The sequence below is a fragment of the Nansenia antarctica genome, assembly GCF_963989245.1.
Source record: "Nansenia antarctica genome assembly, chromosome: 14".
NCBI lineage: Eukaryota > Metazoa > Chordata > Actinopteri > Argentiniformes > Microstomatidae > Nansenia > Nansenia antarctica.
In genome coordinates this window covers 31,913,974-31,928,973 of record NC_137684.1, presented here as the reverse complement: position 1 = coordinate 31,928,973, position 15,000 = coordinate 31,913,974, and the positions used below count along the sequence as shown (strand labels likewise).

The window sequence follows — 15,000 nt, the reverse complement described above, 5'->3', positions numbered from 1 at the left end:
GACAGACAGACCAGCCTAGATAGCTTTAGGCTTCTCACAGCAGGGGTTATGCCATGCGTGCCAGTACGTGCTGAGGCTTGTTCACTAGGGTTTGTTGGTTGTCCCCCGTGCCAGATTGAAGACCCAGGGTGATGGAGCATTCCCAGGGTGACCCAGGGTGATGGAGCATTCCAAACCGTGGCTACCAAACTCTGGAATGCTCTTCCCTGGGATCTTAGATCAGCAGTCTCTTACTTTTGCTCTTTAATTATGTTTTTATATGTAAAGCACTTTGTGACCGCTGGTCTGTGATAGGCTGGTCTGTGATAGGCTGGTCTGTGATAGGCTGGTCTGTGATAGGCTGGTCTGTGATAGGTGCTATAGAAATAAACTTTACTTACTTACTTACTTAGGCTCTAAGCAGCAGATGTTGAGCGTTAGCTGTCCGCTAGTAAGCCTTGGCACACACACACTGGCACCACTGTTGAAATTCAACAGTTGATAAAAAGCAAAAAATGTGCTAACCAATGTTCTTTATTCATTGTTTCTAACCTTCACACCCCAACCACACCTCACTCCAGCCTTCGACCGATACTTCCGGAGCCGATCTCTTTCCAACAACAGAAGGAACGTTTGGTTCGCTGAATTCTGGGAAGAAAACTTTGTCTGCAAGCTGGGGATGCACGGCAAACGCCCTGGGAGCCCCAAGAAATGCACAGGTAAGAGATGCTACGTAACTACTACGACCACATGCACACGCACACGCACACGCACACACACACACACACACGTCATCTTCACTACTATGTCTGTTAAACTTCTCGTTTTCGTCATCAATTTATAGTTTGTATAAATACAATCTATGAACTGAAATACTGTCTTACCTCATTTAGCCATGGAATCCATAGTTTATCAGTCTGTCGAATTTGTTTCCTGAGGTTAGCTGACAGATAGTGTAATGGGGGAGTGGTTGTCCTGGGGGAGTGGTCGGGGGTGAAGTTAAGCAACTATTGTTCCCACCCATTACCTATCTGTGAAAAGTGTGAACATTTTGAAAGGCATTTACTCCAGTATTTGGTTTGAAGTGTACCAACATTCAAATACCATTAAACTGTTCATTTCTTTGTCAGGGGGTAAACTCACAAAATCAGCAGGGGGTGAAATACTTATTTTCCCCACTGTATATAATGATGAAGTGGATGACATGTGATGGTATTCACAGGTGGACTATGGGTGTGAGAATAGAGGGCAGATAGTTACCAGGCCTTAGTAGCCCTCATTCAGAAGCCTGGCTCCTTGGGGGAAGTAGCGGTTGTTTAGCCTCCTGGTTTTGGCCCTGGTACCGTTTCTTAGACGGCAGCAGATCGAACAGTCTGTAGTTGGGGTCTAACAGACTGTGGTTGGGGTGGCTGGGGTCTAACAGACTGTGGCTGGGGTCTAACAGACTGTGGTTGGGGTGGCTGGGGTCTAACAGACTGTGGTTAGGGGGGCTGGGGTCTAACAGACTGTGGTTGGGATGGCTGGGGTCTAACAGACTGTGGTTGGGGGGGCTGGGGTCTAACAGACTGTGGTTGGGATGGCTGGGGTCTAACAGACTGTGGTTGGGGTGGCTGGGGTCTAACAGACTGTGGTTGGGGGGGCTGGGGTCTAACAGACTGTGGTTGGGGGGGCTGGGGTCTAACAGACTGTGGTTGGGGTGGTTGGGGTCTAACAGACTGTGGTTGGGGGGCTGGGGTCTAACAGACTGTGGTTGGGGTGGCTGGGGTCTAACAGACTGTGGTTGGGGGGGCTGGGGTCTAACAGACTGTGGTTGGGGGGGCTGGGGTCTAACAGACTGTGGTTGGGGGGGCTGGGGTCTAACAGACTGTGGTTGGGGTGGTTGGGGTCTAACAGACTGTGGTTGGGGTGGCTGGGGTCTAACAGACTGTGGTTGGGGTGGCTGGGGTCTAACAGACTGTGGTTAGGGGGGCTGGGGTCTAACAGACTGTGGTTGGGGGGGCTGGGGTCTAACAGACTGTGGTTGGGGTGGCTGGGGTCTAACAGACTGTGGTTGGGGGGGCTGGGGTCTAACAGACTGTGGTTAGGGGGGCTGGGGTCTAACAGACTGTGGTTGGGGGGGCTGGGGTCTAACAGACTGTGGTTGGGATGGCTGGGGTCTAACAGACTGTGGTTGGGGGGGCTGGGGTCTAACAGACTGTGGTTGGGATGGCTGGGGTCTAACAGACTGTGGTTGGGGGGGCTGGGGTCTAACAGACTGTGGTTGGGATGGCTGGGGTCTAACAGACTGTGGTTGGGGGGGCTGGGGTCTAACAGACTGTGGTTGGGATGGCTGGGGTCTAACAGACTGTGGTTGGGGGGGCTGGGGTCTAACAGACTGTGGTTGGGGAGGCTGGGGTCTAACAGACTGTGGTTGGGGTGGTTGGGGTCTAACAGACTGTGGTTGGGGTGGCTGGGGTCTAACAGACTGTGGTTGGGGTGGCTGGGGTCTAACAGACTGTGGTTAGGGGGGCTGGGGTCTAACAGACTGTGGTTGGGGGGGCTGGGGTCTAACAGACTGTGGTTGGGGTGGCTGGGGTCTAACAGACTGTGGTTGGGGGGGTTGGGGTCTAACAGACTGTGGTTGGGGTGGCTGGGGTCTAACAGACTGTGGTTGGGATGGCTGGGGTCTAACAGACTGTGGTTGGGGGGGTTGGGGTCTAACAGACTGTGGTTGGGGTGGCTGGGGTCTAACAGACTGTGGTTGGGGTGGCTGGGGTCTAACAGACTGTGGTTGGGGTGGCTGGGGTCTAACAGACTGTGGTTGGGGTGGCTGGGGTCTAACAGACTGTGGTTGGGGTGGCTGGGATCTAACAGACTGTGGTTGGGATGGCTGGGGTCTAACAGACTGTGGTTGGGGTCTAACAGACTGTGGTTGGGGTGGCTGGGGTCTAACAGACTGTGGTTGGGGTGGCTGGGGTCTAACAGACTGTGGTTGGGATGGCTGGGGTCTAACAGACTGTGGTTGGGGGGGCTGGGGTCTAACAGACTGTGGTTGGGGTGGCTGGGGTCTAACAGACTGTGGTTGGGGGGGCTGGGGTCTAACAGACTGTGGTTGGGGTGGCTGGGGTCTAACAGACTGTGGTTGGGGTGGCTGGGGTCTAACAGACTGTGGTTGGGGGGGCTGGGGTCTAACAGACTGTTGTTGGGGTGGCTGGGGTCTAACAGACTGTGGTTGGGGGGGCTGGGGTCTAACAGGCTGTGGTGGGGTGGTTGGGGTCTAACAGACTGTGGTTGGGGGGCTGGGGTCTAACAGACTGTGGTTGGGGTGGCTGGGGTCTAACAGACTGTGGTTGGGGTGGCTGGGGTCTAACAGACTGTGGTTGGGGGGGCTGGGGTCTAACAGACTGTGGTTGGGGTCTAACAGACTGTGGTTGGGGTCTAACAGACTGTGGTTGGGGGGGCTGGGGTCTAACAGACTGTAGTTGGGGTGGCTGGGGTCTAACAGGCTGTGGTTGGGGTCTAACAGGCTGTGGTTGGGGTCTAACAGTCTGTAGTTGGGGTGGCTGGGGTCTAACAGACTGTGGTTGGGGTGGTTGGGGTCTAACAGTCTGTGGTTGGGGGGGCTGGGGTCTAACAGACTGTGGTTGGGGTGGCTGGGGTCTAACAGACTGTGGTTGGGGTGGCTGGGGTCTAACAGACTGTGGTTGGGGTGGCTGGGGTCTAACAGACTGTGGTTGGGGTGGCTGGGGTCTAACAGACTGTGGTTGGGGTGGCTGGGGTCTAACAGACTGTGGTTGGGGGGGCTGGGGTCTAACAGACTGTGGTTGAGGTGGCTGGGGTCTAACAGTCTGTGGTTGGGGGGGCTGGAGTCTAACAGGCTGTGGTTGGGGTGGCTGGGGTCTAACAGACTGTGGTTGGGGTGGCTGGGGTCTAACAGACTGTGGTTGGGGTGGCTGGGGTCTAACAGACTGTGGTTGGGGTGGCTGGGGTCTAACAGGCTGTGGTTGGGGTGGCTGGGGTCTAACAGACTGTTGTTGGGGTGGCTGGGGTCTAACAGACTGTGGTTGGGGTCTAACAGACTGTGGTTGGGGGGGCTGGGGTCTAACAGACTGTGGTTGGGGGGGCTGGGGTCTAACAGACTGTGGTTGGGGTGGCTGGGGTCTAACAGGCTGTGGTTGGGGTCTAACAGACTGTGGTTGGGGGGGCTGGGGTCTAACAGACTGTGGTTGGGGGTGGCTGGGGTCTAACAGACTGTGGTTGGGGTGGCTGCGGTCTAACAGTCTTTAGTGGGGGTGGCTGGGGTCTAACAGGCTGTGGTTAGGGTGGCTGGGGTCTAACAGACTGTGGTTGGGGGGGCTGGGGTCTAACAGACTGTGGTTGAGGTGGCTGGGGTCTAACAGGCTGTGTTTGGGGTGGCTGGGGTCTAACAGACTGTGGTTGGGGTGGCTGGGGTCTAACAGGCTGTGGTTGGGGTGGCTGGGGTCTAACAGACTGTGGTTGGGGTGGCTGGGGTCTAACAGACTGTGGTTGGGGTGGCTGGGGTCTAACAGACTGTGGTTGGGGTGGCTGGGGTCTAACAGACTGTAGTTGGGGTCTAACAGACTGTGGTTGGGGGGGCTGGGGTCTAACAGACTGTGGCTGGGGTCTAACAGACTGTGGTTGGGGGGGCTGGGGTCTAACAGACTGTAGTTGGGGTGGCTGGGGTCTAACAGGCTGTGGTTGGGGTGGCTGGGGTCTAACAGACTGTAGTTGGGGTGGCTGGGGTCTAACAGGCTGTGGTTGGGGGGCTGGGGTCTAACAGACTGTGGTTGGGGGGCTGGGGTCTAACAGACTGAGGTTGGGGGGGCTGGGGTCTAACAGACTGTGGTTGGGGGGCTGGGGTCTAACAGACTGTGGTTGGGGGGCTGGGGTCTAACAGACTGTGGTTGGGGTGGCTGCGGTCTAACAGTCTTTAGTGGGGGTGGCTGGGGTCTAACAGGCTGTGGTTAGGGTGGCTGGGGTCTAACAGACTGTGGTTGGGGGGGCTGGGGTCTAACAGACTGTGGTTGAGGTGGCTGGGGTCTAACAGACTGTGGCTGGGGTCTAACAGACTGTGGTTGGGGTGGCTGGGGTCTAACAGACTGTGGCTGGGGTCTAACAGGCTGTGGTTGGGGTGGCTGGGGTCTAACAGACTGTGGTTGGGGTGGCTGGGGTCAAACAGACTGTGGTTGGGGTGGCTGGGGTCTAACAGACTGTGGTTGGGGGGGCTGGGGTCTAACAGACTGTGGTTGGGGTGGCTGGGGTCTAACAGACTGTAGTTGGGGTGGCTGGGGTCTAACAGACTGTAGTTGGGGTGGCTGGGGTCTAACAGGCTGTGGTTGGGGTGGCTGGGGTCTAACAGACTGTAGTTGGGGTGGCTGGGGTCTAACAGGCTGTGGTTGGGGGGGCTGGGGTCTAACAGACTGTGGTTGGGGGGCTGGGGTCTAACAGACTGAGGTTGGGGTGGCTGGGGTCTAACAGACGGTGGTTGGGGTGGCTGGGGTCTAACAGACTGAGGTTGGGGGGGCTGGGGTCTAACAGACTGTGGTTGGGGGGCTGGGGTCTAACAGACTGAGGTTGGGGGGGCTGGGGTCTAACAGACTGTGGTTGGGGTGGCTGGGGTCTAACAGGCTGTGGTTGGGGTGGCTGGGGTCTAACAGACTGTGGTTGGGGGGGCTGGGGTCTAACAGACTGTGGTTGGGGTGGCTGGGGTCTAACAGACTGAGGTTGGGGGGGCTGGGGTCTAACAGACTGTGGTTGGGGTGGCTGGGGTCTAACAGACTGTGGTTGGGGTGGCTGGGGTCTAACAGACTGTGGTTGGGGGGCTGGGGTCTAACAGACTGTGGTTGTGGTGGCTGGGGTCTAACAGACTGTAGTTGTGGTGGCTGGGATCTTTGATAATCCTCCGGGCTTTGCTGACACACCGGTTGTAAATATCCTGGATGGAGGGAAGCTCTCACACCCAGGTGATGGTGTTACTGCAGACAGCAGCAGCAGCAGAATGGTTTTGTCGTGTACAGAATACTCTTGTCTGCTCAACTACAAGCAAATGCCTCCAAATGCGTTGGCTGATGTTTTGTGATCCAGTAAGACAATGACTCAAAACAGGGGGAAGCTCTTGACTGGCCATGACAGTCTTCAGATTTAAACCCAAATGAACATGCCTTTCATCTCCTTGACATCAAAACAAACAACAACAACTGTAGATGCCTGCAGTACAGGCCTGGCAGAGCATCACCAGAGGTTGAGAAGATACCCAGTGTCTGGTGGGTCGATGGGTCGCAGACTTTAGGCAGCTATTGCATGTAAAGGATTGTCGACCAAATACTAAACATGAGTGCTTTATTTAGATGTGATTTCTAATATTTTCGGAGCCCTGAAATAGAAGGTTGTGATTTCTAAATGTTAGATAGATAGATAGATAGATAGATAGATAGATAGATAGATAGATAGATAGATAGATAGATAGACTTTATTTGTCATTGCTACAGTACAGGTACCAAACAACGAAATTTAGGAGGGGAGGCTCCCCTGGTGTTTAGGAAAGGAAAAAGAAACACATTTTGGAAAAAGCATAGATGCATAAAATCACAAGAAGGTAAGGAGCTGGTTTACATCAATAGAGGCTATGTACACAATCCACTGTATTACTGTCGTGTATTTCTCTTATTGGTTACGAATCAAAGAACAATTATTGAGTTTAAGATGATTTAATTAAAGTACAGAAACAGGGTATACGTGTACCAACACTGGAGCCTTGTCTCTGTCCTCCTCTCCTGGGATCCGCTGGTCAAGCGCGCCCCCCTTGGGTCTCAACCCTATCCATCCACAATATGCAAATACAGTCACAGGTCATAGCCTATCACCTTATCCAGATGGCCATGAGGGCCGTCCCCTGTGATGTCACCACGGCCCCAAGTCCGAGGGGCTGGTCAGATTACAAGAGCCATTGCACAACACTAGAAAATAGGATATATATAGTAGAAAATATACGACACATCCCCCCTCGGACCACCCAGAGGGTGTTCCGAAACTAAACGACCACAAAACAAAAACAAAAACACAAAACCCCACATAAAAAAATAAAAAAATAAAAAATATATATATTTTTTTTTTTTTTTTCTTTTTTTAAATAAACAACAACAAACAGAAAAACTACACCAACACACATCACAAGAAGCACAATAACACAGACCAACCCAGCACCAGTACCAGCAACCAAATACAAAACAATCAACAATAAAAAAGAATCCTAAAAATAACAATCACAATTAAACTAAACGCAGTTCATCATGCACAAATCAATACAGAAACTTCCAACGACCGATGTTTTCTTTGTCCTTGAAGCGTCAGGGTCAGAGGTTGCTAGCACTTGTACCCAGTTGGAGAACAGCCTTTACCGCTGTCTCAGATTGATAACACTTTCATAGTCAGGAGCTTCCATTTTCTTCGTTGCGTTAGGAACAGAACCTCTTTCCTATCTTTGCATAACCACTACATCACTTCTCAACTGACATCAATCACATACGATATAGAAATAAACAAACAATACACAAATAATGACATTCAGTTATCATAACACATAATTCCCCAACAGTAAGCACAGGACAAAGGGAATGCATTAATGCATAGATCTTCACCTCAGGTGAGGACTAGTCTTCTGAAAAGTTCATTAACGTGGACTGAGTGACTGATTTTCCAAAAACAGTCAATGAGGCCCTGCCTCCTAAGAAAGTCAAAAATCATGTCTGCTATAATAGGTGCTCCTATCTTAGCAAAATAAGTTTCCCATTCCCCTAAGACCGTTTCCAGCCATGCTATCATCTGCTGTCCATTCCCGTCGTTCCCTTTGATCTGCTGCTTCACTACCCTATTCATAGTCTTTAATCTTTTCCTAACTGGTCGTCGTCCGTCAGTGTCATTGAGGTTCAGGCAGCCGCCTGGTCCCCTCCCACGCTGATTAAGGTCTGGGGAGTCGCCCTCCGCATCATCTGAAGCATGGTGCAGGCACTCGCCAGCATCCCCAGTAGCACAGGTGTCCAGGCTTTGGACACCCCCAGGCTGGACCTCCAGACTGTCAACACTCTCTGCTTCGTTGGTTTCTGGTTCATTGGCATCTGGACAGCTTTCCACTGTCCCCTCGGTTTCAGGCACTGCCGGTAATGTCACTGGCTGTAACACTGGCATTGCCACTGGCTCTGGCAACACCACAGCATCTCCTCGTAGCTCCTCCTTCTCAGGTTCTCTGGGGACCTCGGCACCTGTTGGCACAACATCCTGCCTACTCTGTACATCCACCCCCCTGTCCACCACCCGTGGCCCTATTGGGGTAGGGATATGCCCAGACACCACTGGTGTACCCACTCTGATGTTGTTTCTCCAACAGACCCCACATTGACCTAAAGCATGGTCAATCTGTTCCATCAAATATGGACTCCAAAACCCATATTTCTTGGTGATCTTGCGTCTTACCTCCCCCCTAGCCACATGTGCTAATCCATGAGCTTCCTGTATTAACATGCCTAATAAATCTGAGGGTGCTACAACCAACCCCTCATGATTCCTCCATAGACCTGTGTCATCCTGACTTGCCCCCCTTGCTAGCCAAACGTTCTTGTCTAACGTAGTTACTCTACTCTGTAACATCAATAAATCCTCAAGTGTGACCATGCCCTGTAACTGTTTTTCATGTGTGACCAGAAGACCTTTACCTGCCTTGTCTGCTCCTGTAATGGCTTTGGCTGCATCTTCTGCAGCCCTGTTACCTTGTGTGACATGTGATGAGTCAGACCTGTGTGTGGCACACTTCACTATGGCTAATTCCTTTGGCTTCATCATGGCTTGTAACAGCTTCATGATCTGTGCGTGATGCTGTATAGGCGTACCATCAGTTCTCTTAAAACCCCGCCCCCTCCATACAGCTCCATTAAAATGACAAACATTATGTGCATAGGCAGAGTCGGTGTACACTGTCACTCTCCGTCCGGTTCCCAAGTTGCATGCTTCCGTGAGGGCAATCAATTCAGCCAACTGAGCCGAGCAAGGCTGAGGAACTGCCTCAGCCTGTTCTACAATAAACTTTGAATTCTGTGCTTTAACTAAGGAATACCCAGCGCACAACGTTTCTCCTACCCCGTAACAAGACCCATCAACCCAATATTCTATATCAGCTCCCTTTAAAGGCAAAGCTTGTAGGTCTGTTCTATGCTTAATCACTCTGGCTGTCGATGGAATCTGAACACCGGATGGCACCGTCACCTGACAGCCGTCAGGTGTGCATTTTACTGTACAGTTCAATTGGCATTGAGCATCTCTCCCTAGCAGCCCTGTTGGCGTGTGTTCTGACACAAGTGTTGACAGAGTTGCTCTCTGTCCCTTGTACTCTAAGTCTACAAGCTCAGTTGTAGGAATCAGCTGTTTAATTCCCTCAAATCCGATTGTCTTCACATATTCTCTAGACATAGGGAGGTGCGTGGCGCCTTCAGGCTTCTGTGTCACCACCAGCTGGCACCTCCCACTCGGATCTTCCGGGCACCCCTATAGGCCAGCTGCTGGGCCTCCGTAAGGGTTCATCACTCCTGGAGCAGGTGTAGTAGGGGGCCAATATCCTCCTCCTTGGCTCCCCCCTGCGCCCCCCTGGGGCCTGTTGCAGCAGGCACAGGCTAGATGTCCATTCTGGTCGCATTGGCATGGTTCTAGCATCTCCTTCCCTGCTGCTGTCCATCCCCCTGGTGGTGGTCCTTGGCCAGGCTGTGTGTACATTTGGTATGGAACCGCTTGCACCCCTGGTGGCCCTTGTGGGTATGGATACCCCCCTTGTGGCCCCTGTGGGTAGGACTGGTAAGTAGCAGGATACCCCCCTTGTGGCCCCTGTGAGTAGGACTGGTAAGTAGCAGTCTGCACTCCAGGTGGCTGTTGCTGTGGGGCTAAAGCCTGCACTCCCTCTATGTTCCTCTCGCTTTCAGTCAATTGCACATGAGTCAATATTCTGAGGGATTCTTCGTCTCGTGCCTTCTGTATCTGAATGTTCTTTCGATATAACTCAACTTGATGAGCTACGTGGTCTATATAAACAGCTTTGTTCATGTGTCGTAGCCCCACCACTTCTGCTAGCTTATCCTTAACTGGGGTAGGAAGCCCTTCTTGTATTTTTTCCCTGATTATGGATTTTTCTAAGGGGTTATCTTCAGCGTCTTTCCCTGTCACACTTCTCCATTGAGAGTGCACACGGGCAACATAACCCCTGGGATTCTCATCCCCCCCCAGTGGCTTCACAATGATATTGTCTGGGTGAATGTGAGTAGGGTAGGTCTCTCTGATTGCTTTCCACAGCCTGCCTCTGTTTGCTGCGAAGAGCTCTGGATCATAAACTGATGTATTGATATATCTATGAAGTCCTGCCTTCATCAATATTTCCTGCATTGTATCCAATCCTGCAATAAAAGCTAAGAGTCTTTTCAGGTCTCCCATCGCGGCCTGCGTTCCTGTCAGTATCACGTCGACCTCTCGCGTCCACGAATGTCCTCCCTCTTGAAGAACTGGGAGTTTCTCGATCACTTCAGACAGATCTGTATGATGCCACGGATGATATTCCATCTTGTTACCCCGAATCAGCACTGGACAGTTCTTTAATGTATTTGATGACATTCGGTGACAATCTCCCTCTTTCTCCGGGCGTCTTCTCCCACCTTTCCTTTCGGCTGTGGCTATCATCTTCCTGACCTGCGCGTTGTAGCCTCCATCTGCATTGTCGTCATCACTTGAGTCTTCACTGCCATCTTCGCTGTCATCTTCCTCGTCACTCCTGTCGTCCCCTTTTCCCCTTGGCTCCTTCTTCTTCTGGGAATGATCCTCCAGTGCCTTAGCATATGGAGGGGGACTGGAGGCAGGACACAGGTCTGGGGATGAAATGTTCAATTTCTGTTCCAGTGTTCTGGCCAATTCTTTTTTCTTTTCCGGTTCCATCTGAGCTATTTTCTGTCCCTCTACCTTAAAGAGGTCTAAGATGTCTAATTCTAACTTGCGTTTCTCTGACCTATCTTTCCCTTTCTGATTTGCCTTGTGTACAGTGATAAGTATCTCCAATGTTGCAATTAATTGTAAATTAAGGCTGCCCTCTTTCGGCCACGGCTGTTCAATGTATGCCCAACGGCTATTCCATTTCGTTGACATTTTGCTAATTTCCCTAACAAGAGGATTCATTTTTTCCACTATAGCCATAGGGGATAACGTAGCCAACATTCCACGATGTTCACTAATATCTTTTAACAGCTTCGTAGAATTTGACCCCATTCTACTTGCTCAATATGCTGACAATATTCTATATTAGATAAGGTGTACGCTTCTTACAACCCACCTTATTTTGTCTTGTTTGCTAAACAAATGCTAGTCCAATATAACTGTATTAACCATCCCCACAAAAACCCTGCAACTTCAGAATAACAGACTTGCCTCTTGTGTATGTCAGTGCAGTATTAACTTAAATCTAATAGCTGTGTAAGTACTTTATACTTAAATGTGTTTCCTAATTGTTTATGAATATGTGTCACTTGATTACTCATTCAATACTAATTACAGTTCTGGTCAACACAATTATTAAATCACAAAGGCTGGTCACACCTAAGTATTCACTGATCCACAAAAACCCTTTTACTGCTCAACTATCAAATATGTACTATTCTGCTATTCCTTAATCAAACACTGTGGAAATGACCTAACTAAAATAAAATATGTAAATTACAAATATTAATTATAACCTGTAAAGAAATCGACTTGTTATTTGGAAAAGAATGAATGATTAATTATTAATTACAATCTGTAAAGAAATCGACTTGTTAAGTGAAAGGAATGAATGATTAGTTAGAATTATTCATTGACACTTCATTGATGTAAACCTGTAAAGTCAATTAGCTATTATCGACACAAAGAAATGGTTATTATTAGATTATCACAAAACAATTGATCAAAGTTCTGTGAAACAGAAAATGAAATGATCTGAATAATTAATTCAATCAATTAGTAATTAATTAAATTAATTAAAGTAATATCTAACAATCATCTACAAACATCATCAATGAAGGAGGGTTGTATTTCATCAATTTACAGAGAGCCAATGTTTTAAAAATGTCTTGTCGTATTTTGGCCAGCTGATGGAGCTGTGCTCCGGCTAACGCGCATCGATTGCGCATGCGCCAACTCTTCCATGTAAAATGGAGGCTATGAATGTTTTAACCGTAACTCTAAACTATTTAAAATACCCCGCTGATCAATTCACTTTATCTCTATCTCTAAATTACTACACAACCTATGTGAAATGAATTTAACTTTATCTGTAAGGGATAAGTAATGAAATTAATCAAATTCAGGTTCCCTTCTAAAGGAATGTTCCACTGTGTGTCTGCGCTTTTTGCAAAGCAGGAAGAGGGAAGGGCTTTATTGTTCTTGAAAGCCCACGGCCGTATTGGGGCCTGCTTAAAACAATCTCTTTAACACAACTTGTTTTCATAAACGATTACTTTTCACGACACAGCAATATCAAGATTATCTTTCAATCCAGTTAAACTATTATTTATCTCATTCAAATATTCTACGTTCACGTTTTCCTCATAAAGATGGCCTCTGTGTGTGTCCTTTCTCAAGGACAAAGAAAAATGGCGTCTAAGAATAGATTCTCTGACAGGACACTGCAAATGGCCGCTTACAAAATGGCGTCCTTTCAAACAGACAAAGAGTAATGGAGTCTACAGTTCTGCTCATATGTTTTTCACTGCTACAATAATGCTCTTTCACATATCTTACAAAATAGACTTCATAATCCAGTTACACTTTATCAAATTACAATTTTACCCACATCAGACTCTTTTCTGATCTAATATACTTACAATCAATAATATATACCAGTCCACTTCAAAATGCCTTTATCAGTTTGTTGCTGGCAGTCTACACTTTTTCATATAGACACTATTAGAGTCCGTCTTCCTCTAATACCGAATTTTACACACATACACGATATTCCATAACACCATGCAAACAATATCTATTAGTTACAAAAATAGACTACACAATATTACACAAAAAGGCGAATTACAAAATTCGGCCCTTATCACCAACCCAGGCTTATTAAAGATTATGAAAAGTTTGTTTCTATTCCAACAAGATTACCGTTACACAGATTCTTTTGACTATAACTTATCTGAGATTTACAGTCTATTTTAAACACACCAATCGACTAGAGAGAGATCTCTGCAGAAACCTACCTTCTTCGTTAGATTGAAGTTTGCAAAATACTGTAAATTAAGCTATATTATCTCCGTTGCTTGCTCGCCATTACTGTCGTGTATTTCTCTTATTGGTTACGAATCAAAGAACAATTATTGAGTTTAAGATGATTTAATTAAAGTACAGAAACAGGGTATACGTGTACCAACACTGGAGCCTTGTCTCTGTCCTCCTCTCCTGGGATCCGCTGGTCAAGCGCGCCCCCCTTGGGTCTCAACCCTATCCATCCACAATATGCAAATACAGTCACAGGTCATAGCCTATCACCTTATCCAGATGGCCATGAGGGCCGTCCCCTGTGATGTCACCACGGCCCCAAGTCCGAGGGGCTGGTCAGATTACAAGAGCCATTGCACAACACTAGAAAATAGGATATATATAGTAGAAAATATACGACACTATACTGCACAGATAGTCAACTAGGGTTGTCATATTTCACAAGAAAGTATTTTTTTCACATTATTTTAAAGTGTCACAGTTTGCAGGCTTGAAAATGTACATGTTTGTGCCTCAGCACTAGCTGCCATACAATCCGTCCGGACTGTCCTGGGCCCAGAACTTAGGCCTTTTCTGTGTTCAGGGCCTTGACGGCCCTGTGGTTGAAGCTGTCCTTCAGTCTGTTTGTCTTAGCTGAATGTTGAAACCAATCTGAAAAAAAGGAAACATTGAATTAAATCTAGGGATGTGAATTGATAAGATGTTATTGATACCGATTCCATTATAGATTCTGCTTATGGATTTGATTCTTTATCGTTTGGTTGGATTATTCAGCTCACCTACATTCCATCCTGTGACAGAGAGAGAGAGAAAGAGAGAGACAGAGAGACACAAAGAGAGAGAGAGAGAGAGAGAGAGAGAGAGAGAGAGAGAGAGAGAGAGAGAGCACCTGTGTGACTGTCTACTTGTATCTACTGATAGTGTTAGCGTAAGTGTATTTTTTCAGGCATGAGGCATGTTTCCTATTGTGTGTGGTTGTGGACATTATGTGTGCTTTAACACGCATGCATGTGTGAGCCTCCCCCAGCCTGACATCTATGTCTGTCTGGCAGCACAGCAGAGGCAGACGTCTGTCCCTGTGTTCCAGTCACACTGGAGACAGAGAGACAGAGACAGAGACAGAGAGACAGAGGCAGAGAGTCAGAGACAGAGGCAGAGAGGCAGAGAGACAGAGAGACAGAGACAGAGAGACAGAGAGACAGAGACAGAGGCAGAGAGACAGAGACAGAGACAGAGAGACAGAGAGACAGAGAGACAGAGAGACAGAGACAGAGGCAGAGAGACAGAGAGACAGAGACAGAGAGACAGAGAGACAGAGACACAGAGAGAGACAGAGACAGAGACAGAGAGACAGAGAGGCAGAGGCAGACGTCTGTCCCTGTGTTCCAGTCACACTCATCCTTCTGACACGGCAACTTGAAGTAATGAGAGTAATTGCGGTGCTGTCGTTCTTACGCATCTCCCCTCCTTCTCTCTCTCTCCTCTTCTTATCTGCGCTAGGCTGCACGCTGATAGACGTGTCTGTCAACACACACACACACACGTGTCTGTCAACAACACACACACACACACACACACACACACAACAACACACAACAACACACACACAACAACACACAACAGCACACACACACACACACACACACACACACACACACACACACAGCCATATGGGCTGTTTAAAGAGAGGACCTGAGGAAGCATCATAAACTAAATTCCTCCTCAGTGTCCAAAGAACCCAGACAGACG

At 48.7% G+C, this 15,000-nt stretch overlaps 1 protein-coding gene across 1 annotated transcript in view; it reads left to right on the top strand.

Moving 5' to 3' along the window:
* The window catches only part of LOC308170081 (metabotropic glutamate receptor 8-like), a gene marked incomplete at both ends in the record, with an annotated part of 139,227 nt that overhangs the window by 90,069 nt on the left and 34,158 nt on the right, over positions 1-15,000 (top strand). The window contains one exon of the mRNA XM_080544813.1: positions 561-698. Within this exon, the coding sequence (XP_080400939.1) occupies positions 561-698 (138 nt within the window). The remainder of the gene's footprint in view (positions 1-560; positions 699-15,000) is intronic.